This window comes from Tenebrio molitor, chromosome 7, assembly GCF_963966145.1.
Source record: "Tenebrio molitor chromosome 7, icTenMoli1.1, whole genome shotgun sequence".
NCBI classification, from domain to species: domain Eukaryota; kingdom Metazoa; phylum Arthropoda; class Insecta; order Coleoptera; family Tenebrionidae; genus Tenebrio; species Tenebrio molitor.
The window spans coordinates 4,106,322-4,129,914 of NC_091052.1; the positions used below are offsets into that span (position 1 = coordinate 4,106,322).

The following is a 23,593-nucleotide window of genomic DNA, read 5'->3' on the forward strand; positions in this document are numbered from 1 at the left end:
CCTAATTAAGAAAATTAAACAGAAACGTAATTGCTGAAACAGTCGACAAAAATGCAAGCCGTTGAACTTTGCCGGGACTGGAGTTGTACATATTTTCGGTCGTTAAATTTTATTATGCAGATAGTTTTTCGTGTAACTGACATGTCAACATTTCATATTAATGTAGTAAAAGGCAATGTTGAAATGTTAGCACCGAGTGAAAAAAATAATTGCACAGTTACGTAAAGACGCAATTAATTTTGCATGCGATACGGTTTTCATCATTTTGCTCAGACAATGCAGTGTGTCAAAATTAGGAAGTCGGTCATCAAGGAAGATAGTACGACTCCAGAAACTGTACTAGTTTCCATTTCAACAAGTTTCCTTCGTGCAGAGATGGCAGGAAGTTTGCGATGATCCAAGAGGCAAAACAAAAGTTTCTCACACCTCTCTTGTGATAGACCTGGTGGTTTGATGGAAACGAGAGCATGCAGAGCACCGAAGCGGTGATTTTGCATAACGGCTTCGGCATGTGTCGGAACAGGAAAGCGGCTTTTGTCGACCGGAAGTGTCTAAAGCATGAACGGCATTCTCTTTTTCATCTGGATAAAGTGCAGCGAATTTTTTCAATCGATTGTATGAAAATTTTTATCAGTGGTCCACTTTCTTTCGCGATAAAAAAGGCACTCTTGATTGTGGGGTGACCGCGTTAGGTTATATTTAGTACTGTTAATGGTGTCAATCACTTCCAGTTTTTTTTATATGCGAAATGGTATGTCAACATTAATTAAAATCGATTTGAGATACCGTCTGTATTCGTTAAAGTAAGATGGTCGTAAAAGATCCGTGAACAACGTCGCTTTATTGATGCGTCATTCATGTAGGCCATTAGGCATCGTCTCAGTTTTCCCAGAATGTATTATATGGTTTGATGAAGATAATTGAGTTAAGACTCATCACCGGAGCTTAATCAAACGAAGACTCATTCATCAACGTTTCAAACGGAAAAGATTGGATTGTCAAAAATTCGTAACAGCGGGGGGCTAATGTTGTAGCATTACTTCGTGAATCGACTGTACATTTCATTTTTACCTTAGCTAACACATGAAAATATCAAAAACGTCTTTCGAAACGGTTATAATGTCATCAGATTTTTCTCTTTACCGGATTATTTATTCACAACAGGTTCGTTCTCTTGTAATACTTTAGAATTAAGCAATGCCAGTGCAGCGCTTAAATACTTTTTAAATTATCTAATTAAAAAGATTTCAGATGGACAGTACGACCTCTTTCATGACCATTTTGAATAAATTAAATATGCATAAAAATAATATTAATGCTTTTAGAGAACGATCGGATGTTTTATTTTAAATTTCACCAAACAGCGGACCCACTTAGTATTTAATCTCTCCGGTTTTTTCGACGCGATTTTTAAATGCAACTTGTTCGTGAACTTTCGAAGGAATTTTGCAATTTAGTTCTTAATCATAACATGTTAGCTACAAGTATTTGAAAGTTGCTTCTGCATCATTTATTTGTTCTTGTTCACATGGAATGTCTAGTCTTGAGAAATTAGCGATACATTGCTTGTGTAATCGAGGACTGCAGGTGTATTATGCTTGGGATTTACTGAAGATTGATTATCCATTAAGTGGTAATGTGGAATTTTCTCGAACGCAACGTATTAGTCTTATTTAGTATTTTAAATAAATTAGTAAAACCAATTTCTTATTAAAGTTTAAACGAAAAACGTATTATGTATTACATCAGTGTTGTAATAATTCGATTATACTTGGTAATTCTGCATCACACGAACAACAGTATTATTATTTTATTAGGGAGATAACTCGAGCATTATCTTCACATGATAATACTTTAAACAAAAAAACATTGACGTGATGCTGTAGTTCATTTCTGTTTTATATTGATAGCGTTTGAACTCGAGTTCGATCGATTCCATCTGAGCCAGTTGTAATTTATAATAAAAGAGAGTAGTATCGGCTACCTTAATAGCAGGTGAGTCCAAACCCATTTTTTTCTTTTGTTTTAAACAAATTGTGGAATAGAAAAATGTATGTATAGGGTGAATTTCTACAAAAATCTAATTGAAAATCACAAATCAGATTAAAGGAATAAATAAAATAAAAAATAAAGCGACTACAACGAATTTGATCACAGGTGATATCAAGACAACACAGGTTGATTAGGAATTTTCACATCATTACGGTTGGCTTAAAAAAACACATGAACTGTCAGAAAAACTTCTGTCAGATTTTATTAAATTTGTATAGTTTGAAACGGCCTTTTAGAATTTAGGTTAAAAAACTGCACTTATGTGTCAGAAATGTCAATTATGCAAATACAGTACAAATACTGTCAAACAGACACAAATTGACATAAATTGACAAATTAAATTTCCAATTCACATTCGGTCAAATTTCATTTCCCGTTTTTTTTTTCAAGCCAACTGTAAGTTATGATAATTTTCAATTCAAAGTAAAATCAAGAGATAAAACAATTCCAATTCCTTGTTTGATAAACACAATGGAGCAAAAGGAAAAAACAGGATGCTGATATTCAATAGTTTATGATTTAAAAAGCAGTATTGTTTGAACGCAATTTGGCTTAGATATCAACGATATATCTTTCCAGCTCATTCGACAACAAGAAAATATAAATTCAAGTAACTAAAATTGTCGATATGACAGATTTTAGTACCATGTTCCATCTGTCATAATTTAATTCCTATAAGTTTTTCATCTTATTCTGAATTTAATTTTTCTCACTCGAAATGCATTTCAATATATCGGGTGTTCATTTATGCTCAAAATTGGCGTTGAAGAGTGGATTGTGAATGCACCACTCAGTCAGTTTGCAGAGTAAAAACACAAACAACGCAAAAAGTGAGGTTAGATTTAAACAGTTGATCTGTGGTCTGTAATCCGTGGTGCGTTCACAATCGACTCTTCAACGCCAACTTTGAGGATAAATTTAAATGAACCCCCAATATTTACTTTTAAACCAAAGCTACATCCCTCTGTTAGTGGTTTGACATTTCACAGCTACGCAGGTGAAAGAAATGGGTTTCTGAGAATTTTTCTATTCAGTTTTATTTTTAGTTACAAAGGGCTTCTTCTAAACAGAAGAAGTTATAATGTTTTCCTGAATACCGAAATAATAATAATGGAGCAGTTTCCAGCTGTCTTAAATTTCTTTCTGTCCGGTTAGAGCGGAAATAATTTTTTTGAAATTTGCACCTTGTCCGCTCTGTATATTTCGTTGAAATCCGTCATTTTGCAACAATCACATTGTCGATTAATGAGCTCATCCGTGTCGATTGAAGGCCGCTAATGTTAATGTGGTCATCTCGTAAAAATGCTTTCAGTCCCATTTGTGTTTTCGAAATGAAACAATGTCATAAAGAGTCGAGATCGATGAATAACAGTGACATGTTTATTGATGGGTTTTGTCCAGAACGAGGATCTGACGTTTAAATTTGAATGATGAGTAAGCTGTACTACCTCCTGACCATCAAAGAAAGTACGTTGCCTCACACTTATTAATAACGAGAGTAATAGATAGGTGTCCACCCCTGCGGTACGACAATAAGACAACTTGTGCAATCGTGTCACGATCAAATTTGCATCGAAGGGCAACAACGAGACGAGCAATTAAGTTCAACGAAGCAGAATCGTGGTCGAATATCTGATTCCATATTCCGTCTGGATAAGCCGACCACCTAATGAGAATGCTAATCAGTTCGATTAGACGTGTGCTCCTGCGGTATTTCAGGAATCGCTTCTTTTTTCACAACCATCAATCGCGACCGGCGCGGTGAAAGCCCCCGTCGTTGTTTATTATCGCTATATTCCCTTTGACATTTTATTAATAGAAAAACGACTCGTTTTGCGTTTACATGAGCGTTCCCATCTCGCCTAATTAAATTCCCGGATTGCACCGTGATGGCATGTGCCCATTTTTAATGGCGCGCTCTCAAACGAACAATCGCATTCAATATGCAATTTCGGCGTGAAATGGCTTTGATCCGTCCAAGTACCGGAAATGTTTGTGGTTTTGTGCGTTTCTTAATCGCGTTTCGAACGTGTCACGGTTAGGATATGACTTTTAAACCAGGGTTGAAATAATAAACACACGGAGGGAGCTAAAAACGGAAATGCTTCTTCCATCGCACTAGTCCGGAGCGGATGGCGACGGAGTCGTGAGGGTGTGCTGTACGTTTCCGAAAGGGCGATGAAGTTCTACGCGTATTACTCCAGTTTGAACACGGGTGAGTCGAGGAATTTCTTTGATTTGGTTGCGTTTTATCGCGTGATTGCGGTGACCACCCAGAATCGAACCGCTCTTCAGATAATGCAATCGGTTAAAATTGTTTTGCACTGCGGGGAGTTGTGTCATTTTTTAATCTGTCTGGACTGAATTTTAACGTCAAATAATTGGATATTGCCTTTCGAACCGCACTTCCTGTGTGCTGTGTTACCGCCACAGGCGGAACAGTTCTGTAATTCCACAATACACACCGATATTGTTACCTAATTACATATTTTAATCTAATACCCTATTAGACCAGTGAAAGTACGACAAAAAATCTTATTTATGCGATCAAATTAATTAAAATCGCAGACACCAAAGATTGCAAATGGTTGGTGTTCATTCAACCGCAAAAAATAACTCATTTAAAACTTTTTAAATATTTCGAGAGGACGTTGCCGGTGACGTACTCCGATAGCTAAAATTACAAATAACTTAATCATTTGTTTATTTTCTTACAAAAGGAACTGTGCTTCGCAATGAGTGGTTAATTGTGACCGTCACAGATCATTAACCACCAATAGATGTGACTAACAGAGATTAAAATTGCAACAAATACAAAAGGACAAGTCTATTAAATTTTTTTTAAATTGTTCGAAAAGGTCCCAACGTTTCTTGTTGTTGTTCTTAAATTTCTCCCAATCGGCCAAGAGCGTGTGGTATTTTGTTAGATAAGAGTACTTCACAATGAAACTTAATTGTTGTTGTAGATTGCCATTTGCCACTTAAGGCGGGCCATAGACACATATCATTACCGAACTTGACGGTATTTATATTAGCGAATGACAGAGCTGTCCCGTTGACTTTTAAAGAATTCCAAAAGACATTGTTAACAGTTTCGTTGTTGATTGGACAAGAGAACTGTTTCTAACGTTTCTCCCATTTCTCTTGTTTTGAAATTGCGATTATATATAAGCCTTACTTTTCACCAGATGCGATCTCTCAGTTCGAATGTCTATTATCGCATTCTTGTCGTCCGATAAAATCTTATTATTTAGAAGAAAAGGCGTCGTTTGTTATCGGCCAGTAGAGTGGGAGCTTCTCGCAAAATATATACAAGAGATTGCGGCGTAGAAAGCACAATAATCCGGATAATGTTTGGAATCTCACCTATATCCTAATAAGCAATGAGAGACTGCGAACTGTGCATAAAGGTTACATTCTTGTGAAAGGCGTTGGTTTTTCTAAACTGCATAATTGGTCACGATTCGCATCTTCGATTTGTGTGAAGCGGTGGTACTCCGGTAGTACCGCGTGAGACTAGAATCGATGGTTTCAGATCATCGGGATAATTGATCGAGTCGAGGCGAGAACGCGACCGTTACATCAGAGAATAAATTACTCTAATTGTGATCGGTTTGCAATTATGCGTTAATTGGAGCTGTCATTCGTTTATTGTTTTTTAACGGTGGGGCAGGTGAGTCACTGGACTTCCTCGTCGGGTTGAACGGGCGCTCGTGGGCCATCAGCAACACCAAAAAGAATTGTTCGTGTCTTCGGTGATTATTATGATCAGCCCACGGCGGCTAGAGATTCTTTAAAGACCAAGGTGATCTGGTTCGGTTGATCCATATTTTCCTCTGCGAACGGCTCTCTTATATAACATACTAACATAGTACTAGAGAGTTACTGTCGATTTTAATTGGACGAACCCTCGGCTCTGTGCGCTTTATGTTAACTTAATTAAACCGATTTTTTAGTCTCGCACTGGTAAAGCGAAATGAAAATAAAAATTCCGCTTGCGAAATAATCTAGGCCCACGTGTGGTAAACTTTAATCATAAGACTTCCTCAATTTTGCAACCAGAATTATCCTTTTTCGTATCATCCAAGTAATCCGTGTAGAGTGTCGTATAAATTTCCGCATTATCTATTTATATCCTGGTGGAGTCAATTCTTAACCGGAATGTGTGGGACTATTCTTGATTCATAAATATGATCTTTATTGTTGGTAACGATTTTTCCAAGGAAGGCCAGTTTGAAAAATTGTGGGTCACTGACGGTTTACTTCAGTAGCGTAGCAAGGCCGTCGCGGATGTGGTTTCCGCGAAGAAGGAATATTCAGATAATAAGATCATGGCATAGTAGAAATAAAATAAAACATCATCCATAGCCGTACAAAAAAAATGTAAGAAAAGATTTTTTTTTCTCGTCTTAGCATAGCAAAATTAGTCACTTTTTCAAACAAAACCAAATTTCTTTCTCTTTGAAATTAAGGCAAATTTGATAATATTTCAGTTATTTATAGTATTCCTTAAGCAGGTTTGTATTAATTTTAATTTAAAATACTGCGTTTCGTTGTAGCTACTGTGGCTGATATCGTTCAAAACAAAAAACCAGAAAAACCACTACACAACGATACGCAAAAAACAAATAAACTTTATTCCACAAAACCCAACAACTTTCTGATTTCTCCTATTCCCTGTTACAATAACACAAGACTAAGAAAATTAGTAACTCGATTGTATTTTATTTTTTCTGAAACTCCCAATCGGGGTTCCGGGACCCCGCTACGCCACTGCCTCGACGAATCTCAAGATTGCAGCTTGGCAACAAACTCTTCTTTTTTGTCGAAACGTTACAAATTCGCGACCTTTTTAATTGCTTGGCACTTTTTTACATTCCAAAAATTCTCGCAGATGTCAATATTCGTTCCAATTATGAAAACCGTTGCAGTCTTTAACGGTCAGTTGGAAACCGCCAGTGATGTCATCTGCAATGATGTAACTCAATGTTATCTGGAGGATCTCGCCGGTGGTGCCTCGTGCTTCGTAGTGGGTGAGGTCTTTCAATGGTCAGGTGTTTCCACGTCCGACTCTTGGACATTGTAGCACGTTTCTTGTTCTGTTGTTCGTACGCAACTTCTTGTACTTCCTCATACTTTGTCATTTTATTGGGTCAACTGGGATGGGTCGCTCCGACCAGGGTCGTGCGGTAGATTTTCTCAGTATGATGCAATTCTTCAAAATGCCGCCCCTTTAATGTTTTTTCTTTAAAATAACCTTAGATTGTGATTTAAAAAAAATGAACATAAGTAAGAATACTATGTTTGTTATGAAAATGTAAACTACTTACTTAAAATAATGCTACAAACTATCAACTACAGTTTTACCCTTCTAACTTTAACTTTAGCAAATTCTTTAATTAGAGATGTGTAGTAGTGGCTGCCAAAGAATAACACTGCATGTAAACTTGTAATTTTTAATATTTTTTGCTAAAATTATGCCTTAACCTTTAACCCTTTCTTCATTCCTTCATATCAGCCCCGTTGTCATAGCCTTCGTTGTCTTCTAAGCCACTTTAGATCAAAACCTAACTTTTCCAAACGCATGCAATTGTTTTTTGTGATAATTGCTCCCTAAAATTTTAGGAGCGGCCGCGCGGTACTTATGTAACAAACAAAAATAATGACTTCGCGTTGCAGATAAAAAATCGCCAAGGATGCACCTGCACCGGAAACCAAAATCAAAGGGTACCGAAATCGCTTATGCAGAGATGTGCAATAAATCACTTCAATATCGAATAACATTGACTAACATAGATTTCTAATTATGTATTGAATGGTTTAAATTGTATTTTGACTTCTTTGCTTATGCCGCCCCCTTACGGTGCCGCCTGATGCGGCCGCCTCTCTTCATCATAGCACGGCACGGCCCTGCCTCCGACCAATTCATAACCGTGATATGGTTCACGAAAACTGGTGTTATCATCGATATCTCACACCTAATCAAAGATAAATCTTGGTAACTCAACATGACATGCCCGAATTTAGTTACGTTTCATTTTATCCTCTAGTCTAACTGATATGATGTGGCTGTAGAATAGTGTAATTAATACAATATGTCAAGAACACCGTATGGTAAAGTAAAATTTTAATATTTTTGCCTTTCGCAAGTGTATTGTGTTGTGGACAAATAGATAAATCTGCTGACGTGGGCGAATTGTGGTTCTATGTAATGAATTGATGGAAAGAAACTGATACCGTGTCATGTTCTGGGCTACGCCCCTAATGTCTATGTTAAAACTATCGGTAACGACAACATTACTCGTTTCATTTTCAAACTTGACAGTTTTTTTACTCGATTGGAAACTCAACTTAACTCATTTGGAATCTGGCCCAAAACTGATTTTTTGACAACATTGCTAATCCTAAATTTATTACCGTTTCGAGAAATCTGATATGTGGGTTAACAACCATTTCGGTATCTGAACCATCTGACAAATCCAGAAGTGTGTTTTGAAAAATGGTATTTTTGCTATTCGATCAAATTGAATTTAATTAGCCCGAAAGTATTAAGAATTTTGGTAAGAATCTGTGATAAATTACTTCCAGATGTGTAAACAGTTCAGATATCGAGAGGTTGGAAGACAAATTACTACCATAAAATTTATCAATATTTGTTAAATAAAAATAATTTCCCGTTTATGATTTTTGGAGATTTCAACTGACGCCACCGGATAATTTTACTTTGATCCAAGAGAAAAAATTAAATTTGTTGGAAAAAGTTATTGAACACCAGCGGAGACACTTCGACCATAAGATGACGTCATTACAATTTTAATAACAGTGAGACTATGTGTATGGTAATTATTTGTGACTCACTGGGATTAGTCGAAGTTATAATTTTATTTAAATTACAGTAAAAGCTGTGTCAGTACATGTCGGCTCAACACAAGCATGACCGTGCACATATTTTTCTGTGCCAATTTTCATCTTATTCTTTGTTATATAACACGTATTATTTATTGACCTAGCCTTACTTATAGTAGTTGACCGTGAATGTGAGCTTTCTCCCAGTATAAATGACCGACAATGCAAAAGTCATACGTACAGTCCAAGAAAAGCTGGTATTTTTTTAACGAGAATTTCAATTATTGTTTATTGCCGAAAGCGGTCCTATTAATAACACCAACAAATTACACAACTGTAATGGCTTGTTGAAAGTGTCATCACCGATTTTAATTGATGATGGTTTATCAAAGCACAGAGCCGATTATGTCGACTTACATGAATTCGAATTATGTCATATAAACTCGTTGTGGAGGATTAAACGATTGCGTCGGATAATTTGAAATTCTAAGATTCTTCATATGGAAGAGCCAAAGATTGTGCGAGTTTACAGTTGATAAAGGTGACGTAACAGATTATTTGTACCGGATCAACTTTTGCAATCTGAATTATTGCTGATTTTACTCCTTATTTTCCTCAGTGCGTTGTTGATTGGTCCTTTTTCCTGCACATAATAACGAATAGATTGCGACATTGAGTCAATATTCTTATCAATTCTTTGAAAATACTTACCACATTTATCTCGACCTAGCTACCTATTGATTGAAAAACATGATATAAGTGCCCACTTGTGTTTTTTTATCAAGTATTATATTTAGAAATTGCACCGCACAAAAAAAATCTGATGATTTTTAAATGACCTAACTTATAAATAATCGCATCGTTAAAGCTCATGTCGGCGATGCCCACACACAGTATTCGATGCAATAAATATAGATACTGTGGAATTATTAACTCGAGATAAGGAAATTATATTTTCACCGCAATAAAGCAACAAAATACAAGTCAATATTTTAATAGACATTTCAAACAGACGAAGAGATAACAAGAAGCTCATAATGCTAATACAGAAATTGTGAATAAAATCGGAGATGTAAAAAACGAAAAAGATCACGCTATCAGAATTGATAACTGGATGTTTTTGTGTGTTTAATTTGATTGATTGCTTTTATGGATTAGATTATGAAAAAAAAAGGTACTACGGTTGATCCCGCATTTTTCCGGTTTGAAAGTTGTTTGTGTAAATGTTACACATTAATGAATTTCATACATAAGCAAAATTTATAATGGAGATTTTTTTTTTTGGTTGCAGTTGGCCTCGTGCATTATGAACCTAGGGCGCACACCTCTGTGCAACATCGAACCAACATGACTCAAAGGGATGAAGTGCAGAAGTTCGAGCAGGGACGGATACGTTTCCTGCAGGAAGAACGTCTGCACATACAGAAGAAAACGTTCACCAAATGGATGAACTCGTTTCTTCAGAAGGTAAAAGATGTCGAAAGGGTAATCTGAAAAAGAGATCGCCGCAACTTGCACAATCAAAGCGCGACCTTGCCTGTTTATTTTAAAATGTACATAAATTATTCGAATTCCTGAATCGTTGCTTTGTTTACAACATTTTTTATCGACACAATATTTGTTGAACTATAAATTCCCCTAACCACAGCAAATGTCAAAATACTCGGAAGAAGAGTGTGGCGGGATTCATTCGAAATCACTGTGCGAAGCGTCATAACATTTTTGTTTACTGATCATTTCCTCTCTTAGATCATGCCCTAAAATGTAAGCGCTAATCGTGACACAATACGGACTTCCTGTCGCAAGATTCTTTATTCCATCTTCGGCTTGCAAGTTTCAAACAGCTTTCTGCAGCTCCATTTGTTGCTGGAACAATGCGGCTCTTATCTGGCGAATAACGTGCAGAATTACAGGAAGTTATTCGAAAAATATTCCAGAGTGTGTACCAAGATAAAAGTATTTGAGTAATTCACATGTACTCGTACATGTCGTACAGTGAGAAATCATTTGAAATGAAGGTCTTAAATACAGGGTGTTATTGAAAGTTGTACAGATATTTTAACCACGAGCTACTGGCTTCATGTAGAACCCGGAAAAAATATCTAAAAAATTCCATGTCAAAAAATAAAAAAAATTTAAACTGCTTTTAGTCTTCTACGTTGTCCTACAACCTCGTAGGTAAAATTTCGGCACATTTTAAAAATACACCCTGTATATCATGTTTTATAAAATGTATGCCAATGCGAAGTAACCCATAGGAAATACGCATTGGTGTACGTTTTATAAAATATGATATACAGGGTGTATTTTTAAAATGTGCCGAAATTTTACCTACGAGGTTGTTTGACAACGTAAAAGACTAAAAGCAGTTAAAAAAAATTGTAGCTCAAAAAATAAATGTCATTTTATTTTTTGACATAGAATTTTTTAGATATTTTTTCCGAGTTCTACATGAAGCCAGTAGCTCGTGGTTAAAATATCTGTACAACTTTCAATTACACCCTGTATAAATTCTCACTTGTTTTAGAGCCAATTTCATGATTAGCCCGAAAAGGTTACACTTTTATTGTCATTTCTATCACGCCGTTATTACAACCAATTATGTGCAATAAAACTGACAAATTAAATGCGTTTATTATTTAGTTCGTGACATTTAATAAGTAGGTGGCTTTTGAGTGATTTGTTGATTAAATAATGACCGAAAAGCTGCAGTTTCGTTTCCATCTAATCGCACAATCCACCTCCAGGTTCGAATGGAAGTGGACGACTTGTTCGTGGATTTGGCAGACGGCAAAAAATTACTGAAACTATTAGAGATCATATCCGGCGAAAAACTGGCAAAACCAAACAATGGGAAAATGCGGGTACACAAAATTGAAAATGTTAACAAAAGTCTTGCGTTTTTACACACGAAAGTCCGACTGGAAAGTATAGGAGCGGAAGATATAGTCGATGGAAACCCTCGACTCATCTTGGGCCTCATCTGGACGATTATCTTGAGGTTTCAGATCCAAGAAATCGAGATCGACGTGGTAAGTCAAGTCGCTTCGTTTCTTCGCTCGTCTTTATGAGTTTCCTTCAAGGACGAAGAAAATGAAAGTTCCGAAAAGAAATCTGCCAAAGACGCTCTGCTCTTGTGGGCTCAGCGCAAAACGCACGGCTATCCGGGGGTGGAAATTCGCGATTTCTCGTCATCGTGGCGAACGGGGTTAGGGTTCAACGCGCTCATCCATGCCCACCGTCCAGACTTGTTCGACTACCAACCATTATTGCATTATAAGAACTTAGACAACTTGAACCACGCTTTTGACGTTGCCAACAATGAATTAGGAATCCCGAGCCTTTTGGATGCCGAAGACATCGATACTTCCAGACCGGACGAAAAGAGTATAATGACGTACGTAGCTTCTTATTACCACACGTTTGCGCGGATGAAGAACGAAGAAAAATCAGGAAGACGTATAGCAAAGGTATTTTTGTGTACGCGTTTCCTTCCAAACTACAACCAAATCTTTCCAGATAATTAAACAAATGGTCGATGCCGATAAGATGAAAGTGAATTATGACAAGCTCACCACTGATTTGCTCAACTGGATCCGCAACAAAATAATCCAGTTGGAAGACAGAAACTTTCCGAATTCCTTGGAAGACATTCAGACGCTCCTCCTGGCTTTTGCTCGTTATCGAACTCAGGAGAAACCACCCAAGTACATAGAACGAAGCGAAATCGAGGCTCTCTTCTTCAACATCAACACCCAGCTGAAGGAGCTGCGGCAACCGGCGTTTACTCCCGCCGACGGTAAACTCGTACAAGACATCGAGCGCGCTTGGGAGACCCTGGAAAGAGCCGAACACAACCGCGAAGTCGCCCTTCGCAGCGAACTTCGTCGACAAGAACGTCTAGAGCAGCTTTATTACAAATTCGAAAGAAAGAGCGCGCTTCGAGAAGGTTACGTAAAAGAAATGATCCAAGTCCTTTCCGATCCGCGCTACGGTTCCAATTTGGCACAAGTCGACGCCACCGTGAAGAAACATGAAGCCATTGGTGCTGACATTTTGGCGAGAGAAGAACGCGTCAACGATTTGACACAAATGTGCGACGAACTCGTCAAAGAGAAGTACAGAAACTCGACCAGGGTGGTCAAGAGAGAGGCGGAGATACGCGAGCAATGGGAGCAACTGTTGGCATTGTTGGAAAAGCATAAACTGAGTTTGAACCGAATGGGTAATATTATGTCTTTGCTGAGGGAAATCGATACGGCCCTGGCTAGCATGCAACAACTGAAGGCGGACTTGTCCACTACCGACACCGGAATTCATCTGATGGCTGTTGAAGAGCTGTTGCATAGACACGCCCTTCAAGAGCTCCAAGTGACTTCGCTCGGTGAAACGGAAAGGAGACTTAACCGACTAGGCGAAAATACAATCATTCAAAACCCCAAAGAACAAGACCTTCTCAAGAAGAAACTCAAGGAACTGTCGATAACGTACAAAGACTTACAAGTAAGTAGTTTTACTGGTGGTGTACCGTAAAGTTAGTAATTTACGATTTGAAGGCTGCGAGTGCTAACAGGAAAGTACTTCTGGAAGAGGCGCGAAACTTCTACCAGTTCTTACAAGATCAAGAAGACGAGGAGGGTTGGTTGATCGAAAAGCAGAGAATCTGTCAGGCGGGTATCACAGCCAAAGATTTAAGAGGTGTGCTTTCTTTGCAACAGAAGCACAAAGTACTAGTGGACGAGATCAAGGCGAGAAGAAATAAATTCGACCAATTAGGTACTTGTCCGGTTTGAATTAATTTGAGGGGTTGGAAATAACATTGATTTTAGGTGCTACCGGAAAACAGTTGATCGCGGAAAGACATCCGAGATCTGCAGAGATCAAACAACACATGGAACGCAACAAACAAGCATGGGAGGATTTGGAAAAACTAGTCAACGATAGAACTAAGCAACTGCAGGATGCAGCTGAAGCGTACCAGTTTTACGCGGATGCCAACGAGGCAGACTCTTGGTTGAACGAGAAGACCTCAATTTTGAATTCTAGTGATTACGGAACGGACGAACCGAGTGCCCAAGCTCTCCTCCAAAGACACAAAGATCTAGAAGGAGAGCTGAACGCTTACAACGGCGATGTACAAAGCTTGAATGCCCAAGCCGATCGATTGATCGCTTCCGGCATTTCTAATCTTGATCTAACAGCGGAAGTCGAGGTTTCGGAGCCCATCGAAGAAATTTTATACGAAAACAGGTAAAACGTAATGTCGAAAGTGGGCGACAATTTTATTTGTGACGCGTTGCAGGTTGGTACCGACGGAGGTTTGGGTTGAGGAGCCTGTGGAAAGAGTCGAGTACAAAATAATGGTCGAAGAGAAAAAAGTACCGCAAGTGAAGGCACTGTACCCTTTTAACGAGCACGGATTGAACATGATCAAAGGTGAAGTGATGTATTTGTTGAACAAGAGCAATCCGGATTGGTGGTGTGTGAGGAAAGCTGACGGTACTGATGGGTTTGCTCCGGCAAAGTACGTCAAGGAGATCGAACCTAGACTTCTCCAGATGCAGTACAAAAAGCCAGAAACTGTCAAAACTGTACAAAAAGTCAAGAAGACGAAAATGGTGAATCAAAGAGTACCTGTCAAAGTTTTCAGGCAAAGAAAACCAGCCAAGAGGAGAGTGGACGACAACGACAGTGTGCCCAAAAGGCAAAAGAAGATTAATGACACTTACCGGCATTTGTTAGATCTCGCGGCAAAACGACGAGCTCTTTTAGAGGACGCCGGGAAATTATTCAAATTTTATAAAGAATGTGACGATTTTGAGAGATGGATCAAAGACAAAGAAAAGTTGCTTGCAGTTGATGACCCGAATGACAATGTTGAACAAGCGAAGCGTAAATACGAGGTGAGTTCTGTTGAAGTCGAAGTGAAGGGGTTTTATTTTTGATTTCTTTTGTTAGAAATTTGTGACCGATCTTTCTGCTAGCAACAAGCGAATGGACGAACTCAGCGACGACGTTAAAGAGTTTGAAAAACAGAAACATTCCCAAATCGATAAAATAAGAGCGAGACATCGCCAGGTTCAAGCGGCGTGGCAGCGACTCAACTCGCTGAAAGCCCAAAAGGAGAAGAGTCTAGAAGGTACGAGTATTTTTGTTGACAGCGGCGGTAAGTTAAATAATCGATTGATTATTTCAGGGGCGAGCAGCGTCGAACTTTTCCAAAAGACCTGCGACGAGGCTCGAGACTGGATGTTGGAAAAAATGACGCAGCTCGATTCGCACGTTCTGGGACACGACTTAAAAACCGTACAAGCTTTACAAAGAAGACACGATAACCTAGAACGAGAACTGGCACCTCTCGAAGAGAAAGTCAAAAAAGTTATGCTTCTGGCCAATTCGGTCAAGTCATCTTACCCCAGCGAACGCCAGAACGTGGCCCGGAGACAAGGAGAAATTGAAGATTTGTGGCGTCAAGTCAAAGACAAAGCGAGCGAACGGAGGGCCAGATTAGAGGACGCTGTTGGGCAACAGATATTCACCAATTCCTGCAAGGACCTGCTGAGGTGGGTCTCCGACGTCAAAGATCAGCTCAATGCCGACAACATGGTCAGAGATGTGCAAACTGCCGAAATGTTGAAGAAGAACCACAAAGATTTGGGAGAGGAAATTCAAGCCAAAAACGACGAGTGAGAACTAGAAATTTCCGCATCGATTTTAAAACTTGACGCGTTGCTTTTTGCAGATTTAACGAGTTGACCAATTTGGGTAAAAAACTTCTCAAGTCCAACCCAGGTCTTACCGATGTTGCCGAACGAGTGGAGCGTCTGACAGCAGAACAAGCTGCTTTGGGTCGCGGATGGAAGGAAAAACAAAACTGGTTGGATCAATGTCACCAATTGCAGCTCTTCAACAGAGAAGCCGACAATATAGACGCTGCTACTTCGGCTCACCAAGCTTTCTTGGAGTTTTCTGATTTAGGAGTAAGTGTTCGGCATTGCTAAACTTTCTTCCTCCAACAGGTTTTAATGAGTTAAGTGACAAAATACACTTAACTCGCAAATCTTTTGTTAACCTCTTCTTTACTTTTTTTCTTATTTTTTTTTCTTCTTTCCTATTGATTCCTACGTTTTTACAATTTACATTTATTTCTCTTTTTCTCTCCACTATCACTTACGATTACGGAATAACTTACGATACCCCGTTTCAATTAATCTAAATTGGTGCTTTAACGCTTTTAGAATTCCCTTGACGAAGTGGAGGCATTACATAAACAACATCGAGCCTTCGCTAACACTCTTTTTGCACAAGACGATCGCGTCATAGCTTTCAGCAAAAAAGCAGATGCCCTAATTGCCGACCAGCATTACGACAGTAAAGGGTAACTTTTTTGAATGTTTTAAGTGAAAGTTTTAACGTTTTTTGTAAACTTAGAATCGACGACAAACGCAACGAAGTCGTTCAAAGACGCCAAGGGGTCAAGGACTTGTGCCAACAAAGAACAAACGCATTAGAAGCGTCCAAAAACTATCAGGAATTTTGTGCCGAAGTCCACGATTTGCGAAGTTGGTTGAACGAGAAACTGAAGACTGCTTCAGACGAGAGTTATCGCGACTTGAGCAACCTTGAAAGGAAACTGCAAAAGCACGAAGCTTTCGAACGCGAACTGAGGGCAAATGAAGGACAACTGAGAACAGTGAATAAACTGGGACAAGCTTTGATAGCGCAAGACAGTTACCGGAAGGACGACGTTGCCAAAACTTTGAAAGAGTTGAACGACGAGTGGCAACAACTGGTTGGAATTTCTCTGGAGAAGGGGAGGAGGTTGAGACAAGCTGTCGCTCAGCACGATTACAACGGCTCAATTGACGATATCGAAATGAGACTGGACGAAATAAATGAGAATTTGACTAGTACGAATGTCGGCACCGATCTCAGATCTTGCCGCGATTTGCTGAAGAGACAAGACATCCTGGACAACGAATTGGCGCTTTGCACCGGAAGAGTCGACGATTTGGTCAACAAAAGCAACGACATGATGCACGATGGCCACTTTGACGCAGAAGCAATTCGCAGGAAAGCTCTAGATGGACAACAACGACTGAAAGAACTCGAAGAACCGGCACAAAGAAGACGAGAAGCTCTGGAGGAAGCTTTGAAATTTTACAAGTTCGGTTTCGAACTGGACGCCGAGTTACAGTGGATCAAAGAACATCTCCCTCTAGCGTCGTCTGTGACATTAGGACAAAATCTGCATCAAGCTCAAATTCTCTTCAAAAAGCATAAGAAGTTGGAGGCGGAAATCGCCGGACATCAACCTGTCATTGACAAAACCTTGCAAGCCGGACAAAACTTGGTTGATCTCAATCACGTGGAAAGTGGGAAAATTATGGATTTGTGTGGCGTCTTGCAGAGCGCTTGGGACGATTTGAAAAACAAAGCAGACGAACGCGCCCAAAAACTGGAACTGTCTCTCAAAGCCCAACAATTCTTCTTTGAGGCCAACGAAGTGGAGTCTTGGTTGAACGAAAAAGCAGATATACTCGCGAGCACCGACTACGGAAGAGATCGAGACTCCGCCACCAAACTCCTGACAAAGCACAAAGCTCTAGAACTTGAATTGGACACCTACAATAATATTATTGCCGAGATGGGTCGCGGTGCCCAAGCTTTGGTACAAAGTAAACATCCCGATTCGAAATTGATCTCCGAGAGACAATCCAGTCTGGAACATCTCGTCAGATCTCTGCAGAGAAAAGCCGCATTGAGACAACACCATCTGATGGAGTCTTTGTTCCGTCACGAATACTTTTTGGAATCGGAAGAACTGGACAGGTGGATTGCGGAAAATCTCCAGCAAGCGTCCTCCGAAGATTATGGACAAGATTATGAACACTTATTGGTAAAATACGTTATATTCTAAACCCGCAGAATTAATAGCGTTGTCTTGACAGGTGTTGCAAGCTAAATTTGACGATTTGAAACACCGAATCGACGCTGGTGCCGAAAGATTCCGCCAGTGCGAAGACTTGGCCCAAAAACTGATCGCCAACGAGAGCTCGTACATTTCAGATATACAAAAGAAACAGCTGCAATTAGAGTGAGTGTTTGTAATTAGTGTACCAGGTTTTTAGTATGTTTTTTGGAACTTACCCTTTAGTAGAATGTGTTGAAAACAAGAAGTGTAGATATGTGGCTTGCATAACTGCAGTGTGTATCGCGACACCGCCCATACTCTTCTTGTTCTCAACGTACTAAATTTGTGGCTGTGGTAATGGTTTAGCATGTTGGTGTTGGACTAACTGTTTTAGAACTCCCGTCGCGTCCGAGGCCATCGACGAAGTCAAAGAAAGACATGACGTCATACGGTAAAGTACCTTTCCTACTAACACTAGATATAAATGTTTTGTGATAATTGTTAATTACTTACATAACGACCTGCTTTATTATGACCGCCCTGTTCATTTAATTAAAAATGCATTATGAAAATGTTTCCGAGAAAGAGCCAATTTCCGCCGATGAAGGCGGACGCCTCACGCTTAAATAATAATCAATGGGCAATATAACAAAGTACAATAAAAACACTAAACACAAAAACAAGGAACAATAAGGAAAAGGTTCACGAATTTAATCTCAAAGCGGCAAAAAACAAATCGTTTTTTGACTTCAAATTCAAAATGTCATTTGAACAAGAAAAATTCTCGATGACAAAAACTTAAGATGAATAATATCCCCAAAAAGCGCCCGCTACACTAGCGCTCTGCGGGGACCAATCAAACTACACTTTTGAACAAGCTGGTTATAATACAGCAGGCCGTGACATAACCCAACAATTTTTAACGAGTGTTCAAAAAATATCACACTTGAAGTTGGCTGCGGTTACTTAACTTACATAACCTAAAACTAAAGTTACGAATATGATTTTTTTTTACATAATTTGTTTTATTTGGAGTAAACATGTAAAACATTGTTGTGATATGCCTGCAGGAAATCGTGGGACAGGCTTCATGAACAGTTGAACAACCGCGAGAGTCGCCTCCTGGCAGCGGGCGAAGTTCACCGCTTCCATCACGACGTATCCGACGCCTTGCAGAGAATCAACGAAAAGAAAGCAGTTTTGGGCAACGACTTAGGTCGCGACTTAAACTCAGCCTTGACACTGCTCCGAAAGCACGAAGCTTTCGAGAACGAACTCGTGGCACTGGAAGCGCAACTCCAAGTCCTCGTCGAAGATGCTTCAAAACTGCAGAAGACCTATCCCAACAACAAAGCCAACATCCAACAGCAACAAGAGTTGGTTGTCGAAGCGTGGGGCGTTTTGAAGGAAATAGCCGAATTGAGACATGATCAACTTCAGGCCAGCGTCGATTTGCAGAAATTCCTGACGCAAGTCCGCAATTTGACCAACTGGGCTAACGCTTTGAGATTAGACATGAAAGCTGAAGAGAACGTGCGTAACGCCGCTAGGGCTCAAGTTCTCCGCATGGAGCACGATGCTCTGAAGAACGAGATCGAAGCAAGAGAAAAGGACTTCCAAGATGTGGCGAATAACTTGACGGCCATGGAACAGACGGGACACTACGCGGCAGGAGAAGCCGGAGAGCGGTACAAGAATTTGTTGCAAGAACGAGAGAAGCTCCACACCGAGTGGCAGCTCAGGAAAGTCTACCTGGATCAGTTGTGCGATCTACACATGTTGCTAAGAGAGGCGGAGATGATCGAAGATGCGACAAACGCGCAAGAAGCGACTCTGAGTAATGTAGATTTCGGCGAAACCGTCGATGAAGTTGCCAACCAAGTGAAGAAACATGAAGAATTCGAAAAAGTGATCAGTCACCAGGACGAAAAATTGGATGTTCTTATTCATACTGGAAATAAATTGATCAATCAGCAACATTTCCAAAGCAAACTGATCTCTCAAAGACTACAAGAAGTGGAAGCTAGGCGACGTCAAGTGCACGACTTGTGCGCACGCAGGAAACACCTTCTCGGGGACGCTCTTTTGTACGCGGAATTTAACAGAGATGTTGGCGAAGCACAGTTTTGGATCGCTGAAAAACAGAGGAATCTGGAAGCTCAAGTCAAGACCGGTGAGGTCAAGAGTCTAGAAGACAAGATCAAAGAATTGCAGAAACATCAAGCTTTCCAAGCTGAGATCGCCGCCAACGAGGGTAAAATCAAAGAAGTGAAGTCTAAAGGAGAAATACTGTTGAAGAAAAACCACAAAGCATCGAAAGACATCGAAGCGCAATTGAGAAATCTGGACCAGGCGTGGAAGCAACTGTTGCACGAAGTGAACTCGCGCGGTAAAGGCCTGGAAGAAGCTCAAGACATCTTAGAATTTAACAATCAACTCGACAAGATCGAGTCGTGGATCAGAGACAAAGAAGTGATGATTCAAGCCGGAGATGTGGGGAAAGATTACGAGCATTGTCAAGCTTTGCAGAGGAAACTGAACGACGTGGACAGCGACATGAGAATCGACGACACCAGAATCAAAAATATCAATTCTTTGGCCAACAAACTGGCGCAACAAGGCCATCCTGGAGTGCAAGAGAGACGCGACAATTTCATCAAGAAGTGGCACGATCTGCAAGGCGCTTTGGCCAAATACCGAGCCAAACTGGCTGCAGCTTCAGAAATACACTTGTTCGATCGAGACGTGGCCGACACTTCTGAAAGAATCACGGAGAAACGGTTGGCCATGGAAACCGACGACGTGGGTCGCGACTTGGCAGCGGTGGAGGTATTAGCTCGCAAACAAGACGCCCTCGAGAGCGAGATGACCGCTGTCGAGAATAAACTACAAGATCACGGCAGAGATGCCGTTTTGTTGAGCGACAAATATCCGCACAGCGTGCAACACCTTCAAGGGAAAATGGAGGAGTTGCAGAATCAGTGGGAGAAGTTGTTGTCCGCGAGGGAACGGCGTAGAAACAACTTGAAAGGATCACAAGCCCGGCAGAAGTTCTTGTCGGACGTCAACGATTTAGAACAGTGGGTCAGCGAAACCATCAAACGAATGGAATCCCACCAAATACCGAATTCCGTCAGCGAGGCCGAGTCCCTGTTGGCTCTGAACAACGAACTCAAAGCCGAGATCAACGGACGCAACGAGAACTTCGCCAAATTGATCAATTTCGGACGCAGTTTCTCCGAAAGTGAAGATCCCGATATCGTGCAGGGTAAGTGGATTAGTTTAGAGTGCGGTTCGCATCGTGATGTTCTTTTTAAAGGTGTGGTAAGATTGGAAGAGTTGCAAGATTACATTCAAGAAGCGTGGGAACAGCACAAGGAAGTTTTGACTTACGAGTATGAGGTGCAAGACTTCAAGGAGCAAGCGAATCAATTGAACAACTGGCTGGCCGCGAAAGAAGCGTTCTTAAATAACGACGACGTCGGCGACACCCCTCGTGCAGTGGAAGCTTTAATCAGAAAACACGAAGACTTCGAAACGATGTTGACGCAGCAATTGACGCGAATCGACGAACTGTCGCGTAAAAAAGTCGGCGAGAAAACACTCCTAGATCCAAATTATCCAAACAGCGAAGTTGCGACCAAACTAAACGAGATAATCGCACGCAAAGATCGTCTCTTGGACAAAGCGGCCGAACGCAAAAAGATACTGAACGAGTCGAAGGCGCTGCAGAAGTTCTTGAGGAACGAGTACGACGTCGTAGTTTGGCTGAACCAAAAACTCCAAGTTGCGAGCGACGAGAACTACCGCGAACCGTACAATTTGCAAAATAAAATACAGAAACATGCCACTTTCGAGGCTGAAGTTTTTGCGAATCACGAGAGAGTGAACAGCGTGATCGAAGAAGGGCGCGATTTAGTAGAGAACGGTCATTACGCCAGTAAGGAAATCGAGGATCGGTTGGAGGATTTGGAGAATTATTGGAAACAACTAATCGAGAAGTCTCATTTGAAACGTGACAGACTGAACGAAGCTTATCAAGCTTTGTTCTTCAACAGATCGCTGGATGAGTTCGAAGCTTGGTTGTCAGAAGTGGAGTCTCAGTTGAGCTCCACCGACACCGGTAAAGATTTGGCTACGGTGAACAACCTTCTAAAGAAACAAACAATTCTCGAAAACGACATTCAACAACACACAGAAAATTGCGAAACTATTAACGACGCGGCGGATCAGTTCGTGAAGAACGGCAACTTCCTGAGTGACGAAATCCAACAGAGGGCGCACGAGGCGATCACGCGATTCCATCAGCTGAAAGAGTCGCTACAACAGAAGAGAGATCTGTTGGAGGGCTCGATGATGCTCCATCAGTTCACCAGAGACGTCGACGACGAGCTCCAGTGGTTGGCAGACAGAGAACCGTTAGCGGCCTCTACCGACTTGGGAACGAGTCTGACAGCCGTGCAGAGTTTGCACAAGAAGCATCAAACGTTGGAAGCTGAACTGTCGTCGAGAGAACCGATCGTCGGTTCGCTCTTACCCAGGGCGACGCATCTGACAAGATCCGGACACAGCTCGGCGCCGTTGATCAACCAGAAGGCGAAGGAGCTGCAAGAGAAATTTGCGAGCGTGCGAGATTTGGCCAGTATCAGAAGACTGAGATTGCAAGACGCGCTCGAAGTTCAAACTGTAATTATTTCATCTTGTCGAGCGTGGACAGTTAAAGATGTTTTTGTTTTTAGTACTACGAAGAAGCGGCCGAAGCTGAAGCCTGGATGCGCGAGAAACGGCCCTTGTTGGCGACCAAAGAAGTCGGAAAGGATGAGGATTCAGCCGAGTCGCTGAAGCGTAAATTGGAAGCTGTCACTCTGGAAGTGAAAGCGTTCGAAATGACAATCAGTAAACTGGCTCAGACCGCGAACGAACTAATCGAACGTCAACACTACGATGCTGCCAACATTGAAGCAAAAAAGGTGAGTGGTCAGTACTGATCGGTGACGGTACCAAATGAGGTTTTGCCTGTTTAGAATTTGCTCGACGACCAATTCAAAGAACTACGTAAACTCGTTTCGGAAAGGGAAGTCCGCCTCTCCGAAGCCCTCCAGTACTTCGCGTTCTTCCGCGAATGCGTGGACGTGCAAGAATGGATGAAAGACCAGATCACCAAGACCGATTCGGAAGAGTACGGGAACGACGTCGAACACGTGGAACTCCTCATCCAAGCTTTCGACACTTTCCACGCGAGCTTGATGAACAGCGAGCCCAGAATACAATCGTGCATCCAGAACGGAAACTTGCTGATTGACGGCAAGAGCGGTCACAGCCCCGAGGTCCAAATGAAAGTAACCGAAGTGCGGAATCAATGGGACGACCTTCTTGAACTCGCACACGCACGAAAGGATGCGCTGGCCGGAGCTAAACAGGTGCACGTGTTCGATCGCACCGCCGAGGAGATCATATCGTGGATACAAGAAAAACAAGCAGATTTGACGTACGACACGATCGGTCAGGATCTAGAGAGCATCCAGGATCTTCTCAGGAAACACCAAGCGCTCGAGAACGAAATGAGAGCGATCAGAGACAAAGTGGAGCACGTCGAACAAGAGGGCGAGAAGTTGATCAACGAATTTCCAGATACTAAAGAACACATCGACGTCAAGTGCGAAGACATGCTGAACGCGTGGGGAGCTTTGCAAACCGATGCGGAAGAACGAAAGGACCATCTTCAGCAAGCCGAACAACTTCAAGCGTATTTCGACCAGTACCAGGACTTGCTGTAAGATT

At 40.9% G+C, this 23,593-nt stretch overlaps 1 protein-coding gene across 7 annotated transcripts in view; it reads left to right on the forward strand.

Moving 5' to 3' along the window:
- Positions 1-23,593, forward strand: part of kst (spectrin beta chain, non-erythrocytic 5 kst) — a 35,663-nt gene that overhangs the window by 9,651 nt on the left and 2,419 nt on the right. For 3 of the 7 annotated variants that reach the window (XM_069052558.1, XM_069052559.1, XM_069052557.1), the window contains 18 exons: positions 10,190-10,365; positions 11,646-11,930; positions 11,982-12,368; positions 12,418-13,401; positions 13,455-13,674; positions 13,728-14,148; positions 14,201-14,801; positions 14,857-15,037; positions 15,095-15,584; positions 15,641-15,878; positions 16,137-16,276; positions 16,330-17,797; positions 17,850-17,995; positions 18,207-18,263; positions 18,883-21,080; positions 21,132-22,498; positions 22,552-22,782; positions 22,837-23,585. In XM_069052558.1, coding sequence (XP_068908659.1) covers positions 10,246-10,365; positions 11,646-11,930; positions 11,982-12,368; positions 12,418-13,401; positions 13,455-13,674; positions 13,728-14,148; positions 14,201-14,801; positions 14,857-15,037; positions 15,095-15,584; positions 15,641-15,878; positions 16,137-16,276; positions 16,330-17,797; positions 17,850-17,995; positions 18,207-18,263; positions 18,883-21,080; positions 21,132-22,498; positions 22,552-22,782; positions 22,837-23,585 — 10,283 coding nt within the window. In that variant the 5' untranslated portion in view covers positions 10,190-10,245. Of the gene's footprint in view, positions 1-1,879; positions 1,996-8,028; positions 8,167-10,189; positions 10,366-11,645; positions 11,931-11,981; positions 12,369-12,417; positions 13,402-13,454; positions 13,675-13,727; positions 14,149-14,200; positions 14,802-14,856; positions 15,038-15,094; positions 15,585-15,640; positions 15,879-16,136; positions 16,277-16,329; positions 17,798-17,849; positions 17,996-18,206; positions 18,264-18,882; positions 22,499-22,551; positions 22,783-22,836; positions 23,586-23,593 lie in introns of those variants that run through there. The other 4 variants (XM_069052560.1, XM_069052555.1, XM_069052556.1 and 1 more) reach the window with 4 other exon arrangements.